The sequence below is a fragment of the Stigmatopora nigra genome, chromosome 9 (assembly GCF_051989575.1).
Source record: "Stigmatopora nigra isolate UIUO_SnigA chromosome 9, RoL_Snig_1.1, whole genome shotgun sequence".
Taxonomy (NCBI): domain Eukaryota; kingdom Metazoa; phylum Chordata; class Actinopteri; order Syngnathiformes; family Syngnathidae; genus Stigmatopora; species Stigmatopora nigra.
The window spans coordinates 10,547,522-10,569,991 of record NC_135516.1 but is presented as its reverse complement, the minus strand read 5'-3'; the positions used below and the strand labels follow the sequence as shown (position 1 = coordinate 10,569,991).

Here is a 22,470-nt window from a genome sequence, read left to right as displayed (position 1 = left end):
CTAGCTATAGCATTAGTGGTTTATTGTAATTATTTTCTTCTGATATAACATTTAAGTGTTAAAATACATGCTTAGATTGCTGTAAAAAAAAAAAAAATCGGTGCTATTTTCGTCCACAGACATTACTTTTTATGAGTAACTTTAATTATAGAAACTCAAATTTCAATTTAAGTGTATGTATTTGCTTATTTTACCCACAGTTAAACATTCCTGATATGCATTTCATTTTCACCATCTTTTTTTATGAGCCAAAACAACAACAAGATTCAGCAGTGTCAATTTTTATTGAACATGTCATTGACGTGCATAACAAAAGATTTGTTGTTGCGTTATAATAAAGTCATAAGGATTAGATTTGTATACATAGTACTTCCATCATAAAATGAATCATCAGGGGGGGAAAATCTGCACATCTTGGTAGAGCATACTTACTTCCAAATTTGGAAATATTTGAAGATATTTTAGGTTGTTCACTTTCTAGGACCAAACTGAAGATTAGACTTGGAAAGGAAACCTAAAAGAGAAAAAAATGGGAAAATGCAAAATGTGGCTTTAGAAGATGATATAAAAATAAAAACAAGACAATGCAGTGAGGTCAAACCCATCAGTGTAGTCAAGATAAAATCATTAGTTTCATGTGAAACACGAACACATACAACTCATCATTCAAGGTTTGACTGAGAAAGAACATTACTTAATCAAATTTAACACTTAGTGGCCAAAAATACGATGGTGAATTAGGTAGTCTCGTTTACAAAAAAAAGATTGGCCATCTAAAATGTGCACTAGGCCAGTCTTGGTTTAAAAAAATACTGACATTGTTCACTTCATTCATTTAGTGCGGTGCACTCTTAAGGCAAGTAAAAAGAGGACTCACCTTACAAAAAGTCAGGTCAATGTAGAACCTAAAGATGAGAGAACAATGCAAAATTTGGCTTTAGATGATATAAAAACAAAACAAAGAACAAGTCAAAGCAGTGGGGTCAAACCAGTCAGTGTAGTCGAGATAAAATCATTAGTTTCATGTGAAACACGAACACATACAACTCATCATTCAAGGTTTGACTCTAAGCACATTTCGAAATGTTAACAGTTGGCGGCCAATATTCGGTGGTAAATTAGATAAGGCCCCATTCACTGAAAAAGATAGGTTATCTAACATGATCGCCAGACCACTTTTGGTTTAAAAAGAATCAATACTGACACTTTTAGACAAGTGCAAGCGACGCTGCCATCTTATTAGGAGTGGTAGGCCAATTAGCACGCGGTTGGAACAGACGGAAAACTTGACACAATACCTAAATAAAATAATGGCACCACCACATGTAAATACATAAAAGACTAAGAAAAGCTGGAGTAAACAGTGTAGGTACCTAAACAATTGAATTTAAAATGCTTGCCATTGTTGCAGTTGCCGAACGTCAACTCGACCGAGTGTGCCAAGACACCCAGGAGGAAAAAGACCACAGATGAGGCAACAGCAGTTCTTATGAGTTGATCAGTGTCACGTGATTAATGCTCCCACCCATACGGCTAAAATTTCCGGGTTTGGAGGGGCGGAGTTCCGGCCAATGTTGTCTGCGCAACAATAATAAAACCATGACTTAAATAAAACATTTAAGTTTCAACAAACTTGGAGAAAAATTCAAAGAATCTTACAGCAACTAAAATAGTCATAATAAAATAATATTTTAGTTGCCATTGCTATTTTTTAAGATAATTTCATGTGATTATATTGTTTTTATTTTATGGAAGTGAAGCCCCTTATTTTATTGACAAACAAATTCTCTGAATGTAGCTTTGTTCCGCAAAGTGTTTTGGGCAAGAGATTAAACCACAAATTATTCAATATTTTGGCATTGACTGACATGGACTAAACCTTACCCGTCAATGAGACCCAATAAGAATTTCTTCTGTGGGTTTTACTCCACTGAATCTGCATAATTTGAGTTAAAAAAAAATACAACTGAATCAGTTAAAACCGTCGTCAAAGTGCTTTCATTTATTTAGCAGGAGACGCCAAGATGTCTCCATTTGGATTCCCTGTGTTTTATGCCAAAAGGATGTCACACTAGAATGTCTTTGTATAAACTGTACACAAAAAAATAAGCAAAGGCACTATAGATTAATCAAAACAAAAGCTTTACAATACCACATTGATGCCAAAAATGCACAATTGTATTTGTGCAACACGGTGTCAAGTCCACAAAATCAACACGCTAGGCCGAGAGAGAACGCAAAATGCTTCTCTCTCTTCATCAAGTCCTTTCTCCATCCACTTCTTCCTTTTTTTGTGCATTTCTCATTCCATTTTCAGTCCGACATGCTTAAAACAGTCCTTTGGCCTTTTTCAAGTTGACCTGCTTCCACCCCGGCAGACGTTCATATTCGTCTCTCGTCATCTCCAAAGCCTCCTGCATAGCAAAAAAAATAAATTGCATTAAGTTGGGGTGCTTAAACTTTTTCCCCGAAAATTGCTTTGATACAAACTAAAGGATGTTAAGAGCCAACTTGAAATCGGCTTAAAAAAAAATTATTGTAAGTTTATGTGATTGTTCCATTACTTTTGACACCCTTACATACTACTGAAATTAGACGTCTAGTGGCATTTAAAATGAATGTAATTTCTGAAATAACATAATATAGTAAAATAATCGTAAGAATATTGAAACATTTTTGGATTTAAAGCATGAAAAAATAATGTATTCATCATAAGTTAACTATGGAATGCATGTAATTAATCATGATTAAAAAAATTAATTGCTAGTAATATATAGCAACAATAATTAATTAATTTCTAATTTCTATAGGGTTGTGGGGGGTGCTTGAGACCATCCCAGCCAACTATGAGCAACAGGCAAAACAGCAAAATTATGAAAACATATCTAGTCACAAAATATGTTATTGGGAAATTGTTTTAGTAGCCAGTTGTGCATTATTCATCTTATTATTTCTATGTTTACATTTTCCGTTCTCCGACGTTGCTATTTTTAGCATTTTTGCCAGTGTCCTTCAGTGGGACGTTCCCTTTTTTTGTTTATCCCATGCAAAAACATTTCTAGTTATTGCATTCATCTAACATGCTTGACTTCATACATTGCATCAGTGAAACATTCATTCATTCATTCCTCAGGAAGAAAGTCAGTGTGAAGCAGAAAAAAAGAAGGCTGTGTTCCATCCATTAGCGCAAATAAGTCTAGGAAATCCGTGACTGCAAACCATAATGCAACAGACCCTCATTCCGTTTTTGAACTGATTCTAAAGGGTGGTGGTCATCGTGCACAGAAAGGTGGATTAACACTTCAAAATGGATTCTTACCTCAATGCGTCTACTTGCTCTGTAAAGTGACAGTTAAAGGGGACATACTATCAGAAATATACTTGTGTGTACTAATGGGATTGTCATCTCTACATCATTTGAGACCACCAAAAATGCAAGTGGGACATTTTAGGTGTTAATGAATTGGATGGGACAATGAGAAATGACAACAACAACTCTGACCTCAAAGTCGTGGTCGGACAAGTAGATCTCCAAACGCAGCGGGTCCACGCCCTCTGGTAGAGGTCGCGCCCGCAACTGGTCCAACGGGAAAGCATTCCGACTAAGTCGTGCCAATACGTCTTCCACGAGGATGATCTGGTTGCAGACATCGGCCTCCTGTGGGCACACAATGGAAAAGTCATGCTAATTTAGCAGTAGCTCATTACCCCAACCAAGCTGCTACAAATTAATTGACAGAATACAAAATAACATGAAAGCAGAGCACAAAACTGGATTTTTACCCTCTCTGAGATCTCGGCTACATCCTCCCGGTGCTCCCAACAGGGGAACATATTGGTGAAGGTTAGTGGTTCCAGTCCGGCGTGGATCAAGTAGGATTTCTGAGGGTTTTTTTCACTCTTCTCTGCATAAAAAAACATAAAATGGCCACAGAGCGTCAATCAAATGCATCATTGTGGAGCCGAGTCCCGGACTTACCTTTGCAGTACTGCAGCACCGTCTCCATGGCGCACTTTCTGTCCAAATCCCAACGCATGCGAGCCGAACCCGTGCTCTCGCTATCTTGTGGCCACCAGCCCTGCCACAGGTACACCTCGTGGAAGTTGTCCACCAGGAACATGCCTGTGGATGGTGACCACATTAGGTCTTTGGTCTAAAGCAAGGGTGTCAGACTCGGATTGGCCCCCAGGCCGCCACTTTGACACATGTAGTCTAAAGCATTAGAGCTTGGAGACAAGCCTCACCGGGTTGCGCCACGTTGTAGAGATCCTCTTGCAAAAAGGGAAGCGAGGTGACCAGGTCGGAGGCCCGAGACGGATGGAAGAACTCGGTGGCCACAAAATCCCCCGACGTGCTGGTCAGCTGAAAGAGCCGTGGAGTGAAGTTGAATTTTCCAGTGTCTGAGAAAGAAAGGATCAGATGTTGTCATTATTTCAGATTTTTTGTCCACACCAGTGATCCTAGAGAAGAAGAGTTGGTGAGGCCTGGTTTAGAAGATAGGAGATTGGTCACCTTGCAACATGCAGTCGTAGGCCTTCCTGTCCTTGTGTCCCAAAGCCTCCCAGAAACCTGGTGGCTCCGTGCCCTCGTCACACTCATGGACTGTCACCTTGCTGCTGCTGTGGAGGCCAGCTTCCAGAGGACACCTAAAAAAGGCACACCATATTTTAAATACCGGAGTTGAATGGATAGTTGATACTCCAAGAACGTACTGTTCTTTAATCCTGAGCGCGGCCGTGCTGGCCACGCCTCGCGTGTGCTCTTGCGTTTTGCAGCCGTGCCAAAGGTAGATGGCTGCCCTGTCCACGCTGAGCAGGATCATGGAGGCTCTAGATCGCAGGCTACTGCAGTGGCAGGCCACCTCCAGCAGGTGGCCCTCAGTGGGAACCTCTCCTCGTACGCAATATAGTCGCCACTCGTCTATAAGTAAAAAAATATATATATTTATTAAGGTAAATTTACCGAATACGGGATGAATAAAGTTATCTAATCTAATTTACTTGGGATGTTCTCTTCTTCTTCTTCTTCTCGTTTTCCGGCATGGACGACCATCCCTCCGTTAAAACACTGCAGGAAACAGGGAGGCTCTTTGCCCTGTTGCACTTGCATCTTTTGAGACACACAAACACAATTTCACACAAATATAAATCATGCCATGAATACTTTCAGTAGTAGTAGTAGTTTGTGAATGTTTCCATAGAGAAAAGATAGTACACAGCTTGTACCTGAGCGCCTCTCTCCTCGTCCAATTCGACAGTCATCAACGCCGACGTTCCTTTCTCGCTAATGGTCGAGTGTCGTCCTTGCCAGAAGAAATAGCAACATTTTTCCCGGCCGGGTCCGGTGCTCCTCACTTCTGGCTTGAGTCTGCGTCCCACTGGAGAGATGGGGAGGGGGAAAAAACATTGGAACAAAGCATAAGAACGTAATGGTGTCGGTCAAATGCGAAACCCACCTGACATGCTAACCATGTACTTCCACTTGACCACGTAGGCGTCGCCTTCGTGAAATTGTCCTATGCTCTGACGTGGCAGCCGGCTGTAGTCAAACTCCAAGATGTGCCAGACGTCCACCGAGACGGTGCTGATTTCCTGAGTCCTCATGCGGTCTTCCGTCTCCACCGATCCGTAGCCACGGCCCACGTTGGCCCCGTCCAAAAGGGTGGCCACGGCCGGCTGGAGGAGGGGCAGCATCAAGCCGATGTCGTACGGCCGGCACTCTCGAACCTTGGCCCTCTGGAGAAACAGACCGACCGTTGAGCTCACGAGTCATCTCTTGAGGAAAGTCTGGCGATGGACGCAAACCGGTTGTTCTGGAAGCTCTTCTTTAATTTCAGTGGGTGACGGTGAGAGCTTTACTTCAGTCCAGTCCACAAACTTCTCCTTGAACAGAATGGTCTCGTTGTGCTCGGTCAGCCTGCCAAATATGGCCCAATCGGGCCGACCTTGGCCCTTCCTGTAGTGGACATTGATCATTTGAGCACTTCTAGCCAGCATTACAATATGTCAAAATATATATGTCAGTTTTTCCTGTATTTTATAGCTTTTTTGATCATTTCAAATGGTGGTTGAATTTAGTCCATTCATATTAGACACAATTTTAGACTTTTAAGTGAGCCCTATATGAGGAAATATGTGCCCCGTTGCGTTTCATGTATCGGTTATTAAGGGGATCAATTGGCCGAGGTTGCCAGGTATGATACAATAAAAGTGACTGTTGGGTTCTCATGAATACGCAGATATTCATCACCACAGACCTTAAAGGTCCCAATCATCCAATTAAAATCTACCTTGGAATGAGTGTGTTGCTGTTTCCGGGGTCAAGCGGGTTGATGTCACAGAGGGTGTAGTCGAAGGTTCCATTCCAGAGGTGTTTAGCAAGCTGGAAGGCCACCTTCCTTTGGGCCAGTGTCACTTCTTTGCCATGCCACACGTAGACCTCGCTCCCAAAATCCAACACCACCACCTGAACAGAAGATCATGGCGTCAAAAAAAACATCGAAATTTGCTAAAAAAAATACCAATGGCCGTTCAAAGTGCAGTTTTTGCCAACGTGCCTCTTTAGGAGACAGTAAGGAAGAGCGAGGAACCTTCCCCCATTCGTCATCATCAGGCATCAGTTTGTCATCCGCCAGACGAAAGATGCAGTTGGTTTCTACAATGGCGTTCTCAAAGCGGTCGTCTTCCTCCGCTGGACCGGCAGCTAATCAACAGGAACAGCGTCAACCATTTTCACATCTGTATCTTAACCGGCCAATCATCTCTCACCTTGGTAGGAACCCTGTCCTCCGAGAATGGTCCAAAACTCTTGTGAATCTGGACTTTGCGAGTGGACGCTTTCCTCAATCGTTTGTACCTTGCTGGCCCTGCAGCCCAAGTCTTTCTGAGTTTGGATGAACTGGGCTAGATCCAAAGCCTAGGAAAATATCATTCATTGTCAACATAATAATCCGAAGAATCATCCATTCGTGATTTAACATATCAACGAGACCACCTTGGCCCTCTCGATGACGTTGGAGAACTCTCCTATCCACACAAAGCAGTTCTCGGGGGTGACCAGTAGGAAACAATCCCCGCTGTTAAGAGAGGACGCTCTGGGCTCGACAAGTCTGGTCTGAACGTGGCGACGGCCTGCGGATCAAAAGGGCAAATAAGCCGAAAATCTGCGGACTTGACCGGAGTGAAGATGCGACTATTACCTTTGACTTGGAGAAGCATGAGCTTCTTGTACGGGAGGGCGCTGTTGTTGGAGGCGGGCGTCTCCGAGACGTTGACGCTACGCAAACTCACGCTGCTGTAGTTCTCCTTACTGGCCAGTCCCGCCAGAGCGGCGTCGGAATATTCAGAGCTTTTGACCACTGCAATAGGGACGACATTTTGAATAGAAAGAGCAAATCAACCAATGAAAGGGTTTTCATTTCTAACCATTTGGTGGCGTCTCATTTTTTGAATTGTTTTTGTTTCATTTTAGTTTAATCCTAAAACAGAAAGTTGCCACTCATGATTTACTTTCCCGGGCCACACAAAATGATGTGACGGGCCAGATTTGCCCCCCGAGCCGCCACTTTGACAACCGTGGCCTACAATGTCTTGTGTGTCTGTATTGCTACTGCAACCAAGGAAATTTGTCGAATACAGAATGAAATCAAATCCAATTTCTTCACTCACCTTTGTCGGAGGACATCCTCTTGCTCTCCAGCTGAGCCACGTTAAGCCTCTGCTCCGTGTACTCGTGTCGTATGTCCTGGCGGGCGGCCAGTGTCTTGACGGGGTTACGGGACGCCCGCACGTTCCTGGACGGACGCACCGAGCGCTTGTGGTGCACCATTTCCAACGCCAGCCTGGCGGATCCCTGGCGAGAGCCGAAGATGGCATCGAAGTCGCCCCTGAGCTGCTCGGGCGACGGCACGTCGGGCAATTGGGCCACGCGACGGTAGAAGTTGGAGAAGATCTCGTCGTCTATCTTCATCACCTCCTTCACCGCCTTTTCTGTGACCGTCAAAGTGCTCTCCTGGAGTTCGGAAACTGACGGACGAAGGACCAATCACCACGACGTGAAATCATGGAGCGGTCGTTTCCATGTCTTTTTCTTACCTTTGTTGTTAATACGGCCCAAGAAGGTTTCCAACTTGTCCAGCTTCTTGTCTGATTCCATGTCCAACCTGGCTTCAATGTCTTCAAAGGACAGACAACATTTAAAGACGTACTCCAAAAGTGAGAGGACGGAAGGATTTCCAGACAAACCTTCTTGTGGTTTGCTCACAATCCCAGTGGTGCTCCTCAGTTTGTTGGAGACGGGCGACAAGATCGGACCAATCACAGAGGAGGAGGAAGCCAAGCCTGATAAAATAAAAAAGATGACATCTAAATAGGTTTTGGGTGCCGTTTGAATCACTCCAAAAAGATGGATTGTTTTCTATAGTTAGATTGGACATGAATGAGTGTTCTCTGCCGACCTTTCTTGACCATGCGTGCTGCCACGGTGTACTGGCCCGAGTCATTAGCCACGCCCCTTCCCTTTCTCTTCCAGTCGTCCTCGCGCTTGGAGATCATCTGTTTCCTTTCTTCGATGGTCATGTGGGCTTCACTTTGAGTTCTTCTTGTTGCCTGAGCCTGAAATGACAAAAAAACAATGGTGGAATGATAAATAAATGCAGAAATGACTTTGAGTCGCACATTTTTGTTCAGTTTTTCTTCCATCGATTTATTTGAAATGCTTTCTTTTAGGGTTTAGACTATTTTTTTTGAAAAAGGGCCAAACCCCAAGCCAGTAAAATAAAAGGTCACAAAGCAAGCGTGGGAAATGAAAGCCAACGCCACACTTACCTGAGCGTGATTGTGATTGTCAACATACTGACACTTTTGTCCGAGGGAGAAAGGAGGAGAGAAAGTGGAGGAGAAGACAGGCTCCTGAGGATGGAGAGGTGGAAGGATGAGTGGAAAGAAGAGGAGGTGTGGGGAGGGATAGAATGCATGAGCAGGCCAACACTAGACATGGAAGCAGTTTTGTGGTTTTATGCCACTTTCGAAACCAAATGGGAGACTTCCAGTGTTATAACAAGTAGGACCATCACAGTTTTTACACAATAGATGACTGGATCTTGACATATAGGATTGAAAAATAATTGATCAAGACACGCATGGATATGTTACTTTTGTTACGTACTTTTGCTATTAAATTCGGTAAAAAACTGTCTGAGGTGACAGTGAGATGTAATGGGAAAGTCCTTGGTACTTGACCAAATTTCATGTTGCCAAGGAAACTGGCTTCAGGGGATGAATTTCAAAATCAAAGCCTTCTTCAAATATTTCAAAACACGATTGCCATAACACGACTCAATAGTCAAATAGTCATCAGATAAAATGGAGCCAAAAGCTTACCCATAGCTGTTCTGATATACACACTGGTTGGACCACCTCTTCCTCCTGAAGGGAGGGGTCGGGGCAGGGATAGAAGACAAGGCGTGGTCAGAAGTGGTCATATTGGGGGAAGGGTACTATTGTTTTGTCCGGGTGGGGGTGAGGTAATTGAAAGTGACAGGCATTATGTGCATAATATGAAGTCTTGGCTTGATGTCGTACCTTCTTCAGATGTGTTGACTCATTTTGCTCAGTGGACGCCACATTTTCCACTTCCTGTTTCTTGTTGATGCGGTTCCTCCAGTCCTCCTCGCCACTCTTCTTTAACCGGGCGACTCTGAGACAAAAACAAAGCCGTTCAAAAAGATCAAGACGTAAAATGTCTCCCTATGGAGTGTCATGCCTTTTAGACATGGGTGTCCAAACCACTAATTGGTTGATTGCAGTCAGGTGTTGCTCGTTTGCCAAGAGAGCTCATCGGTAAATCTGTCTGTGCTCAATGGCTTGGAACAAAAACCTACCGTGGTTCAATAGTTTGAACACCGTGGCTCTTTCCAGACAACCTCTGTGAAATGACTTGTTCATATTCAGCAATCATTCAAGAGTGATAATTCAGGTCACGGGAACCACGACCGAGCCAGGAACCGAGCGTGGAGAAAGTGTGTCATGGTGTCTCCGCATAGACGTAACGAGAGCACCAGTGTCTGATTCCACCATTTTTTATGTAGGTGCATGTGAATGGGTCACAGACAGGAACACCAGGGACTGACCCTAGCCTCATTTGAACACCTAAAAATAACATCTAGAACTGACCCTAAACCTTAATCATAACCGTTGCCTGCCCTACTTTTAGTTCAGAATTCATTATCTAACCGTAACCTATGTTGATGAAGGGTAAGAAGACAGTCTAGACTGGACAATAGACCACACCCCTTCACCCCTGCTCTACACATTTTGATTGAATGACGTCTGGCTCACCTCTCCTTGATGGACATCTGTTTGCTGGTCATGCTGCAAGGCAGTCGGTCCGTGGAACCGGTGGAGGACAGCCGATCACCCGAATAGCCCGCCAGTGCGTTGTAGTCGTCGCTGTGCTCCAGCGTTAGCGACTGAGACTTGATCAAGGTCTGGGGAAAGCCTTGAGGTTTGGGCGCCGTTGGCGGTGGCACCTGCACTTTGGCCGGGGCTTCGGGCCCCAATGAAGGATGAGGCTCGGGGACCAGTTCCTGAGGTTTAACCTGATTCTGCTGAGATCGAGCCAATGAGTTGGGATACGTCGGCGGGGACTGGGACGGCTGAACCAGTGCGGGATCGCCGGGCGGCTGGAGCAAGAGGGATTTGGGTGGCGTTGGGGGAGGCTGGATGACAGAATGGATCTGTTGGACGCTGGACACGTGAGATATTGTTGAGGACACTTTGGTTATCAGGGGCTTCAGAGACGGAGGTCGATCCTGCAGCTCTGAAAAGATAAGAAAAATAAAATATGAGCACCACAGCTTAAAAGTAATACCAAATTCAAACAATCTATCAAGCAGTCCATCAATGAGCTACCCATGGAGCAAATAGGACTTCAAATTGTCCTTCACATCTTTAGCATATTCTGAAAGGGCTTTTGGGGGAACACATTTTGGGGCTGTCTTATCATTCAAAGTCAAAATGTAGACATCTGGCCCCATGTGGATTAGCCGGACTGAGATGGCTTTGACCCAGTAAAAGCCATTCAGGTGACAGATCACCTTGGATCTGGAGATTGATGCTATTGAAATCCACTCGGGTTTTACTCTACTACAGCACACTGGCACTCCTGCATCCAACACTTACCGGTTGGCGTTATCTGCCCGTATCAACGTGTCACTACATCCATGTCTTAGGGGACAAAGGGAGCCCCACGCTATGGCGGATTAGGACTGAAATGTCAGACTCTTCTCATTCTGACATTTCCGACAAAAAAAAAAATACTAGCGCCCCTCCTCCTCTTCCCTCCGAGCCGAGCGTTGACGCGTGGGAGCACAATGAAGACATTTCCTTTTGTCCCCTACCTGACAGCCGTTCAAAGCTGGGAGTACCGTCGTCCCCTCCCGGTTGTCCTTCCAGGTGCCGCTTCGGTCCTCCCCTTCCTCCTCCGGCTTCCTCCGTGTTCTCCTCCCCGTTTTCTCCGAGGGCTCTCGCGTGGGGATGCGTCTCCTCCTCCTCCTCCTCGTCGCCGTCTTCCTCCTCCTTCCCCGCCTGCTGCCGGCCAAGAGCGAGGGAGAAGGGGGCGGGAGCGTGGAGGACGGGCACGGGGAAGGCCCCCCGTTGCTCGGAGCTATCTGGGAGGAGCTGGGGCTCTCCCGGGGGTCCCGCGCTCTGGGTCACGGAGAGGTAGCGCGACACCCTCTCCTGGTGGCCCGCGGTCCGTTGGGCGGCGGAGTTTCCCTGACAGGTGACGGCGCCGCATCCGGGCGGCGGGGTTGCCGTGGTAACGCTGGCTCGAGAGGCCGTGGATGAAAGGGAGCGGACCACGGAGGGTGGGAGGGGCTCCAGGTGGATTTGGGTGCTGAGTTTTAACTGGAAATCAAACAAGGGAAATAAATCTGGTCAGAGAGTTTTAGTTCATTTTATCATAAATTTATCATGAATTCATTTTGATCCTAATTTTGTTTCAAAACAGGACCTGAAAGTCACATTCTGTATTTGTTGGATTGAAAAAACGTGAGCAAGTCAAAGTATTTGGACAATTGCAGGGTTTGAAAATTTGACAAATAAACATTCGATTAAAAAACTTGACAAATATTGACACACAGCCAGTACAAAAATGGATTTTGAACAAAAATATTATGCCACTAACTAGCATGCACTCTTTCCCTAATAAGGACGCCTCATGCTTGTTATGCATTAAACCAACAAATATTTGAAATCAACAAACTTTACGAGTGTTTTTTTTCATGTGCCGAGCGCTAAACCGTGGGCGCCAATCATTGGAGCCGACAAAAAAGCAACGCTGAGGCAAATGGAGACAAAATACGTCCAATTCGTAAAGCCATTCCAATGCATTCAACCGGCTTTGGGGACCTTACATTTTCTTCCTTCTTGGACTCAAAATGGTGGACCGAGGAGCCCAGCCGAGGCTCAGTCACCTGGGAGGACATCAACTGCTTATATAAGAGATATAAATAAATACGATTTTGAGCATAAGGGGAAAAAGTCATAGAACTTTTTGACCCCAGAACTGTGAGGCCGACGCGCTAACCACTCTTCCACTGAACTGACTGTCAGTTATGTATATTAATATAGGTCATTTATACAGTGATCTATGTAGTATTTTTTAGAGGAATTACCTGTTGGACTTCGCCTTGCGTGATTGGCTGCGTCTGAAAGCGTGCGAGAGCACGCCGTTGGCGGGAGGAGTCGCTCTTTGACGGCGCCTCGTCCGTGGCATGGGCGAGCCGGTTGAAGAGGGCCATCTTTTCGCTTAAGCTGAGAGTGGATAGGTCGTCCCCCTCCGCCTCTGGGGGCTCATCTTGGCGGATTTCCTGGACCTCGGCCTCCGTGGCTGGAGATGCTTGCATGCTGAAATGAAACATGCAAATACAAAGCTTACACTTTTTTTTTCATTAAATAGTAATTTTCATTTCAAAAAGGAAAGACAGTTAAAGTTTTTTTTAAAAAAAGGCTATACCCATTTCAGAAGGCGTTCCCCAGTTATTTTTTCTAAATTTGCAACCATTTTTTTTTTACTGCTGCCCAACTTTTGGATGTGGAATTTGCAATCATAAATTCCCAGAATGCTAGGAGTGCTGGAGATCATCACTGCTGAGTTTTAGCATAAACAGCAGCTTTCTTTCCCTATAAGGTGAACCAAGAAGCTTAGCAAAGGAGGAGTGACACACGAGACCAACATGGGGCCACCCGAATGAAAATAAATGAGCTATAAGCTACATGTTGCTTCACCAAGACTCATATTTGTAATCATATGCTCAATATTGGGAACCAGTTGCGTTACCTGATGGTAGTGACGGCAGTACTAACAACACTCGAACTGATGGTGGCGCTAGTGGTGTGACTTCCCGGAAGAGCTGACGAGGTGGAAGGCTCGCTTGCCGGTAGAAAAAAGAAAGAAATCAGCTTTATTACTCAGAAATTGTCCGTTTGTTGTTTATTGTAAAACGAGATTGAAAGCTTTCACCACACAGTGCACAGATAACAAAAATAAACAGACAAATAAATCATCAATAAATCAGTCATAAATAATAGAGATTTGATATTCATTCATACCTGCAAGCCTCAACCACCTCTTTGGTGGTGACCGGTTGAGTTTGCGATCTGTCCTGAACTCTGCGCAGACGACGTTCCACGGCAACGTTGCGAGAGCGAGGCTTGGGAACGCCACCCTCCGATGTCTTTTCTAATTCCTAATGAAAGAGCGAGAAAAAAAACATTCCCTTTTGGAAAAATGTGGACATTTTGTTTGCGTTCGTACTACGCTAACTGGGTTACCCTGAAAAGAGAGCGCTTGTCCGCTACGCTCATTTTGGCTCGTTCATCTAGTTTCTCTTCATCCTCTATCACAAGAAGGTAAAAAAAAAAAATAGGTTTAAAAGGGTTGACATTTTGGATATATATTTTTTTAAATGATGGTTTCATGTTTTCAAGCCCACCTTCCATATCTTGCATCGGCGGCGGACTGAGATGTGACCTGTGAAAACAAACATTGGACATTTAATCCCGATTTTTCCAGACATTCTGCGACCACTCCCATTTCAGACCTGTCCGTCTCCAGACGTTCCGCAGAGGTGATGGGTTGAGTTCGACACCTCTCGGATGCGCGACCTTCCCCTGGCGTGATGTAGCGACGTGGTCTCCGAGCCGCCCTGTCCCCTCCGGACTCCGTGCCATTGGCCCCGAGGTCTGCCTCCATCGATGTGGACTGGACGCTCTCACTTGAATTAGCAAGAGAACAAATTCAGTTGACTAAGCGAGAAAAGAGCGCAATACCATAATTAGATGCATGCACTGTTAGTGTTCTTTAGCTTTGTTAGCTCTACCAAATAAAACTTCACATGGTAAGAAGGTCAAGCCTTGGTTAAAACTTCAAACTATAGACATATTAACATCCTATATGTCACCCATGCCAAAGATCAGGACCCTCTGATCCCTTTAATTTGACATAAAGTGGCTATCAGTAGCATCCTTTAGAAGAGCTAGCCATGCGAGCTAATTTAACGAAGCCCATGCCGGCAGACGTACAGGTCGGGCTTCCTGTTGGCGTTCTCCAGATAGGAATGTCGCAGCTGAGCCACCGACACCCGGGTGTCTAGGGTCCCCGTCTCGCCGTTAGCCACCCCCGGCGGCTGAACGACCCTGGAGGCGACCCTCCCCGTACGGTACGTGACAGAATGCTGGCTAATACCGATGTCTGACATGGAACGAGTTCGCGTCTTGGGTTTGGGGACTCTGGCCGCCTCTGGGCTTTTGTGCTTGGCCTGGGCCAATGAGGAAGCTTTCTGGAGGTAAACGGCCGAGTCGCTTCTTTGCCATTGCTGTTGTCTTTGAGGTTCTGAGACTGCATAGCGAAGAGCCTCCTCGGTGCTCTTAGAACTTTCTTGTTTTGTCCCCAGAGGCTTCCTCAAGGAGTTGTATTGGTACTGTGTCTGGAGATCTTCCCCAGAACCCCTACTAGTATATGACTCTGGTTGGTAGTCTTGGAAGGGTCTATCCTCTTGATTCTCCTGACCCAAATGACGATGCCTGCCTCTCTCTCGCATCTTCTCCGTCTCTCTTCTCTCCCTTCTTCGTTCTGCGGGTGGATCCGAGTCCATTTGGGCTATTCGACTGGTCCTCCACTGTTCTGGACTGCAATTCCGCCATTCCGCGCTTTCGTTGGGACCTCCGCAAGGGTCGTCCCCGGTCTTTTCTCGTCGCCGAATCTCAGATGGCAACACGGTTTTCCGGCTCTTCAGCAAACCTTCCGCTTGGACTTCTTCTCTGGGGGCTTGACGGGCCTCCAGCCTTGCCTCCTTGTGGGCCACATACATTTGCTCAGCGCTGGCTCGCCTTCGTGGCGGAACCTCTGGAGGACTGGGGATTCGGCCGGCGGACCCTGAAAGGTTCTGGTGCTCGATTGTAGGATGGTACTCTTGGGCAAATTGAGGGTGACCTGGAGTGTTCTCGGGCTGATGAACAGTTCTCTGTTGGCCCGGTTCCCAGTTGGGTGGGAATGGAAGCTCCTGGGTCCTGCTTCTGGGGGTCCACTCAGAAGGTCGCTGTGCACTTACTCGGATTCTTGGTAAAACGAATGGACAAGAGAAGTCATTAAGAATTAAACAATTGAGAAATCATATTTTTGGAGGCATTATCCAGTGAAGCACTTCAACAACGTGGTGTCAAGAAATTCTATTTGAAATGTTTGAGGTATTAACCTTCCTAGTTAATGAATGTGATCTCTTACACTACGTATAAAGGTAAGGACTGTTAGAATTGAGTCGGTGGCATTCTTAGAAACGCAGATGCCCGCGTGTACTGAGCAAACTACAAACCAGAACCATATTGTCATTGTGGTATTTGCCGCAACAGCATCTATCATAACTGTGTAAAAAAGGTGAGTCCGTCAAAGAGAAGGGTCCTTGTCCTAAAGAGCAAAAATCAATGTGCTTTTAATGAACTCACCCTTGTCTGTTGAGGATGCTGTGTGCCTGTTGCTCAATGAACAAATCCCCCGGCGAGATACCGTGATGAGTGGACGGCAGCGAGGCCCGCCGGGCCGTGCGAGGCGAGGTGGCCACTGCCGAGACCCGGTGGTCCCTGCTGGGATTGGGACTCATCTCAACGTAGGTGACGTCTGTGCGATTGTGATGTGGTGAATTTTGCTGAATCGGCTGAAGATGGACGTGATGCTCCTGGGTCGCAACTGGATATGCGTGTTCTTGAGTCCCGCCCCTCCGATAGTTCTCCATGTTCATGACCCTTTCCCTTTCAGAGAATCTTCCACCTTGTGTAGGGGCTGGAGCTTGGATGGTGGCTACCGGGACCGGTGACTTCATGTAAACCCTGCCCACACCAGAACGGTATGGTCCACCCGTTTCATGATCTGGCAGTTCCGCTTGTCTTCCGGTCGAGTGTCTGTCGGCAGGAGCTTCTTGGTCGAGCCGGGCCCGGTAGCGTGGCGCATAATCGATATCCACTTCCTGGTCAAGGAGGATGCCGTACCGTTCCGAGAGCTGCCGCCGTCTCTCGGCTTTATAGCGGGCGATGCGCTCAGCCTTGGAACTCACATCGGCTTGGTCAGAGGGTTCAGGCATAGGTGTCAATGTCGCCGGGTTAATTCCTCCTCCGGCGTGTCGTTGTGGGGACGTCACGGGCTGCAGTGGCGGGTCCAGATCCTCTTGGCTGAAATGTCTGACTGCGGTATGGAAGAAGCCAAAAGACACTGTGAACTTTGACTGAATGGAGTCAAGCAAGATGCAGTGTCAGCATACCCATCCCACAGGGTTCGCAGGGGTCGGACGCCCGAGTGTACCGGGGTGGGTCCTCCTCCAGCATTCTGTCGGTGACCAAGCCGCTAGTCAGCAAGGCTGGGGCAGAGTCGCTTTCGATCCCTTTTAGACGGCGGGCAATTCTCTCCTGCCTGGGATGAAAGGCACAGTTTTACTACATTTGAAGTAATAAGATCTTGCGTTGTTTAAGGATACCTGTTCATCATGAAATCTGCGGGAGGAGCTTCCTCAAAGTATTTCTTCAGTTCTGAAACTGAATGTTGACACAATTGTGAGAAAATGTTCATCATAACAACAAAAACAACGAAAGAAAATCAATGCCCACCCTTGGGAAGTACCACCAGGAGTTTGGCATCTGTATCCGAAACGCTTTTGACGATGGTGGGCTTGTCATGCAGGGGGAAATCACTCTGAAAACTAAAAGTGAAAACAAGAAGGGGGAGAAAAAAAAAACAGGAAAACAGCTCAGGATGTATTATTGTATTATAAAGAGGTAAGACAAGGTGAAAGTGTCAGTTCCATCAAGAACAAAGTCATTAAGTCTTGACACTCCCTACCAATAAGTTCACCAACTTCACCTAGTTTGTTCATACAAAGCAGCTATTTTTAGCTCTGGATGCGTAGTATTAAAAGAGCTTAGCCTCTAGGAATCCACTTGATCTTGTATTTCTTCTTAAGGTGGACTGTTTGCTTCCAGACCCATAGAAGTCACAAAAGAATGGCCAGAACGCAATACAGATATATATTGTTTTTTTTTTGGTGAGTGCCTGAGGATTAGGTGTTCTTCTCCAGGAGTGATCAGACATGAAATTACAAAGCTGCCCGTGCTGACAGCTAACGGTTCCTCACCTTAAGGCTTCTGTCGGCAATGACGTTGAGGTAGAAAGTGTACCCAAAGCTTCTGATCCAAGTACTGCAAGAACACAAGGTATCTTAGGCATTTTAATTTAGTTTCTGCCACAATTGATTTCAAATATTTCAAAAGAAAATACACTTATAAGTCATACATTTTCCACATCCAATAACCAAGGACAATTCCAAACTAAGAGCATGTTTATAGTGACATGGATGTCAGTCAAATACGCGCAAAAGGACATTCCTGGCAGGTCGCTTTGCAACATTATACCACGGTTACACCACAAACTGTTTAGGATAAATACAAAAAGGGTCACCATGGTAGTCCAGCAAAGATTTATAGCATTGATGACATGATCCCAGATTTTCAAGAACAGTGTCTGACAAAGTCAATCACTCTACACCGAATCCGTCGCCATTTCCACAACACAAACAGCAGTCTGTTGTAAAGTAGTTTGCTTTTTTGGTCGCAGACTGATTGAGTTACCGCTCTAGACACTGGCAAAAAAACTCCTGGTCTATTTTTTGGTGGCTCTGGACTTCCACCAGGACACGAGCATAAAAAGAAAATGCTGTGATGGTTGGCTGTCAAGACTGATCTTATGTTTGCTTTTCACATTCAAGACCTGCTCAATGATGTGTGGACCACCTGCTCGGAAAGCCCCACACGGCTCAGGTCAGTTCAGCTTTCGTCCAAAACATGGGAGCTGCTGATGAGCCAAAGACGTTCAGAGCTACTTGTAACAGAGAAAAGCTTAGCCCGGCCGCGTTTTGCTATTAATAATCTGTGCAAAACATTAGATTTTTTTTTTAAAGATTAAATTAGAACTTTGTTTCATCCCGTATTCCGGAAATGTGTTGGTTGCAGTAGCAAGACAGATATAAGACACACTAGACATTGTAGAACTAGTTAGGAAACTGGAGCCACCCACAGAAAATGGAGGAAAAAGTTGATCAATCACATTCTCTGAATTGATCCATAATCTAAATGGATGCTACAATAACAACAATAATTTAAGATATGTAAAACACACCATATAACCACAGTTTGCTGTGAAAATCTTGATAGAATTTTTTTTAATATAATCAAAAAGTCATACTTCTAAATCTAGCAATGTTACGAAAGAGTTTTTACACTAATGCCAATTCAGCATCCAAATTAATAACAGAACACAAAACTTTTCAAAGTAAAATTCAGAAAAAAATCTAAACATTTAATGCTGCTCAATTAGTATAGAGTTCCACTATATGATAAAAAAAAGTCTATATTAACAGTATTTATGAATGAAAATATTTACAAAAGTCAACATTTAAAGCCAGTCTTTGCATCCTACTTGATATTTCTCCACTATTTCTAAACTAGGCCACAGAACTAGAACAAGTTCTAAGTCAAAAAGGCCACACGGGGACCACCAGAATTGAAGGTTTACCTGTGCCGCAGTGCTGCACATGGTTGTCATGGTAACCAGAGATCCAAGGGTTTCGGAACATGTTTAACGGCGAGGACGACGGACGGCGAGGGGCGAGAGGTCGCTTTATCGTGACCCGAGCGGTGGCGCCGGCAGCAGCATCCGCCAACCACACCAGCCGGCCTGGCGGAGCGGTCGCAATGTCACCCGAGAATGACAGCGCAGCGGGGCGCCAAAGCTGCTCAGCGGGCTAATCAGATTACAGTCAGAAATTAGCCGCCGTGATCAAAACAGCGGGACGGGGGATTGGACGCGCTGTGCCCAAGGGGGCGGGGGTGCGGGCTTTCCCGCCTTACCCACTGAAGGTGAAGCTTCCTGCGTGTCAATTAGCATTAGCAAGCTAACACATTTGCGAGCATAATCCGTCTAGGATGGAGCGGTAAGAGGTGTTTACTCCGGGGCTTTCACTGACTGCTTTCTGGCTCTTTTCGCTTTTTCCTCACTACAAATGACATTTATTTTCATTTTAAAACTCTTAAAACAGGAATATAATAAATGCTCACCTCATCCTTCTTTTGGATTACGATATTTGCCAATACAAAAAAAAAAAAACTCACACATTTCACCTCAACTGTTGACATTTTTCATCTTAAAGATTTCAATAAAGTTTTACAACGAACATAATATCTTCAAAATCACGATATTTATTGACGTTTTGTGTTTGGATTGGCTTGGATAGTTGCTCCCCACTACTTATGTGAACTAGTGTTTAGTGTTGGAGTCCAAAAAGTAGCCTGGTGTCAAATCACAGTTGACTCTGATGCTTTTTCTCACCCTTTCACACACATGCAAACACACACACACACACACACACACACACACACACACACACACACACACACACACAGACAGACAGACAGACAGACGCAACGCAGCCTTACACACACTTGTCCCAGATCTCCCCTAATAAGGCAACATGTGTTGTGAGTGGCTGGCGCAAAGAGGTCACCCTGTCCACCGGCGGAGGCTTGTGTTTACAAGACGGCAGCCAGCCTTGTTGTGTCACCCCCAGCAACTCCGTTTCTTCTACGTGGTTTCGGCGGCTGTGCGTGATTGCTTACGTTATTGCACGCGCCGTCTCATGTTAGCATGTTGCGTTATGTTTTGATGAGAATTGAACAACGTGTTATCTCTCCAGAGACACTATCAACTGAGAAGCTTGAGTCTTTGCTCATCAAGCCAGGTGTTTTGCCTCAAGCCTCCCTCACTCAGGTGGGGTTGTACTTGCTAATAAACGAAACTTTTCTAATAAATCAACTTTGTCCAATTGACAACAAATATACTATATACAGGGTGACCCCCCCACCCCCAAAAAAATTTCAAATGTTAAAGTCCGTATTGGCAGACATGAGCAAGTGACAGCACCGCAAGAATTTAGTCAAGAGTCCGCCATTTTAGTAACCATGGTGATTCAAGATTATAATTGTCAGGATCATAGCAACTATTATTACTACTACTACTGCAGCTCCATTTAGTGAATGTATAACTCAACCAATGACTACTACTACTACTAATACTACTATACTACCACCACTACCACTACTACCACAACCACTACCACCGATGCTACAACTACCACCACCACACCACCACCACTACCACAACTACTATTGCTACTACCACTACTACAACCACCTCTACTACTACTACTGCTTTCTACAGTACGGATAATATGGCAGTTGATACAGTACGCCACACAAGTAAGTCTTTGTGTTCATCTTCAGCAATGCGCACGTGTTTCCTGAGACTGAAGGCAGGTGGCGCGGTGGCCGGCCCCCGCACATGCTACATGCAGTTTATACGTACTTTTCAACAACATGCCACATAGACGTGTCGCAAGTGCGCCGGCTGTTTTACATTCACAAACAACAACACAGGTCAACGTCACCCATGTGCTCAATGGGGGACGATACAATAACGTTTGACGAGGAGGATGAGAGGTCTGTCAACATTTTTAAATACTACATTGTTTTACTCTGAAAACAAATTGCAGCAAAGTCTTACATATATTTTTTTGTATCAAAATTGCAGAATTATGCTTTCAAGTGCAGATTACGGGTTAGAATTTGGAGGACATGAATAAAGTAGAAAATGCAATTGTTCTTATTTAAAAAAAATATTCATTCGTAAATTGGTTTTCTTTGTTATAATTCCCAACTTTAGAGTGTTATTGGGGAGCCATAACCATAGTGTATTTCTCTTTTTATCCATATTATACTTTTGTTTCCATTATAATAGTGTCTTAAATTATCATTTCATTCTTCATTTTGAAAAATCTACCACCCTGATAATAACAAAAAAATATAATGATCATGATCAAGAATTAGTTTTATACTCGGGACCACATACATATAGATGTCACATTATGCCTCATGTAAGCCAAACTTGCATAACAAAACCCAAAATATGACAGCAGGTCTTTATGGGGTTTAAGTTTTTAAATGCCCCAAAATAGTCCAATTCCCAATGAAATATTAAGCCAACTTTAACCCTGCATATCAACACAGTGTAGTGATGGAGTGTTGGGTACTTACGTGAATCCTGCAGGCAAAGAACGGGGCTACCTCTTTCCTCTCAGGTGTTGCGGAAGCTGCAGGTGTAAAAAAAGGGTCAAGCCAAATAACAAAAACAATTCACAATCTATATACAGGGACAAAATCAATCAAATGAATCCATAAAATCCACAATGAAGCCACGCAATTATCATCGGGGATCAAGTAGAGAGGTGACCCACCGATGTGGAGGGTGACTGGTGGTGATCGGTCACCCTACCTCGGGGCCCACCATGTATGGGCTCAACGTGCGACCGGCGTCTGCCATAAATAGCCGGGAGGAGCCCGCTCGGACCCCCGGCCAATCCACTGCAAGCCCGCCTGGGGGTCCGGACACCCCCGGGTTGGCCCTCCTGCCTGCTTTAAAGGGGAAAATACACCCGACGGAAGGGATTAGGTCAAATCTGAGGCCCAATCTTGGGATTATAGCAGTCAATGCTGGGATTAACAACATAGTATGTATTTGGTGAATGTACAAATACATAAAGATGGCCTTGTTGTGTATAAATATGGAAAGATAACATGAATTCCATTTGGAGTTCCATTTGGCAGTAAAATGGTTCCATAAACTGATCATCTTTTGTCGCCATCTAGAGGTAGACACCATTTAAACAGGTTTCTCGAGTTTATTACTGAAGATTATGACATATTTAACAAAAACAAAGCTTGTGTTTTGTCACTTTGGCGTTTGTAAATCTTTTTGGATGTCCAAATAGAAATGTTTTGCTGGAACGAATTTGTAGGCGTGTCAAAACGTACCGA

The 22,470-nt window shown here is 45.0% G+C and overlaps 1 protein-coding gene and 1 long non-coding RNA gene across 2 annotated transcripts; both read right to left on the bottom strand.

Annotated features, from left to right (window-relative positions):
* Positions 1–265: 265 nt before the first annotated feature.
* On the bottom strand, positions 266–1,537 carry LOC144201787 (uncharacterized). The gene is made up of 3 exons (XR_013327393.1): positions 1,401–1,537; positions 878–905; positions 266–514 (listed from the first exon to the last, which is right to left on the bottom strand). It is a non-coding gene; the product is annotated as an uncharacterized LOC144201787 (long non-coding RNA).
* A 434-nt stretch (positions 1,538–1,971) lies between these two features.
* svilb (supervillin b) lies at positions 1,972–19,491 on the bottom strand. The gene is made up of 38 exons (XM_077724990.1): positions 19,118–19,491; positions 17,682–17,745; positions 17,158–17,249; positions 17,028–17,085; positions 16,815–16,963; positions 16,006–16,738; positions 14,587–15,621; positions 14,106–14,279; positions 13,998–14,035; positions 13,837–13,901; positions 13,615–13,751; positions 13,343–13,435; positions 12,678–12,909; positions 11,400–11,907; positions 10,339–10,819; positions 9,583–9,697; positions 9,382–9,426; positions 8,827–8,910; positions 8,457–8,613; positions 8,245–8,340; positions 8,095–8,175; positions 7,669–8,025; positions 7,200–7,358; positions 6,995–7,131; positions 6,769–6,916; positions 6,558–6,703; positions 6,291–6,466; positions 5,806–5,956; positions 5,457–5,736; positions 5,227–5,378; positions 5,002–5,110; positions 4,714–4,921; positions 4,514–4,647; positions 4,246–4,401; positions 3,980–4,123; positions 3,784–3,905; positions 3,503–3,658; positions 1,972–2,414 (listed from the first exon to the last, which is right to left on the bottom strand). Exons 1-38 carry the CDS (start codon positions 19,176–19,178, stop codon positions 2,328–2,330), a joined length of 7,320 nt encoding a protein of 2,439 aa, XP_077581116.1. The 5' UTR covers positions 19,179–19,491; the 3' UTR covers positions 1,972–2,327.
* Positions 19,492–22,470: the final 2,979 nt, after the last annotated feature.

What these genes read in the sequence shown, in the direction of transcription:
- svilb (XM_077724990.1), bottom strand. Translation starts at nt 19,178, where the DNA reads ATGTTCCGAAACCCTTGGATCTCTGGTTACCATGACAACCATGTGCAG. An exon ending in ACTGCCGTCACTACCATCAG is followed by an intron (nt 12,910 to 13,342) that starts GTAACGCAACTG and finishes GTTTCATTTCAG; the next exon opens with CATGCAAGCATCTCCAGCCA. An exon ending in TGTCCGACCACGACTTTGAG is followed by an intron (nt 2,415 to 3,502) that starts GTCAGAGTTGTT and finishes TTTGCTATGCAG; the next exon opens with GAGGCTTTGGAGATGACGAG.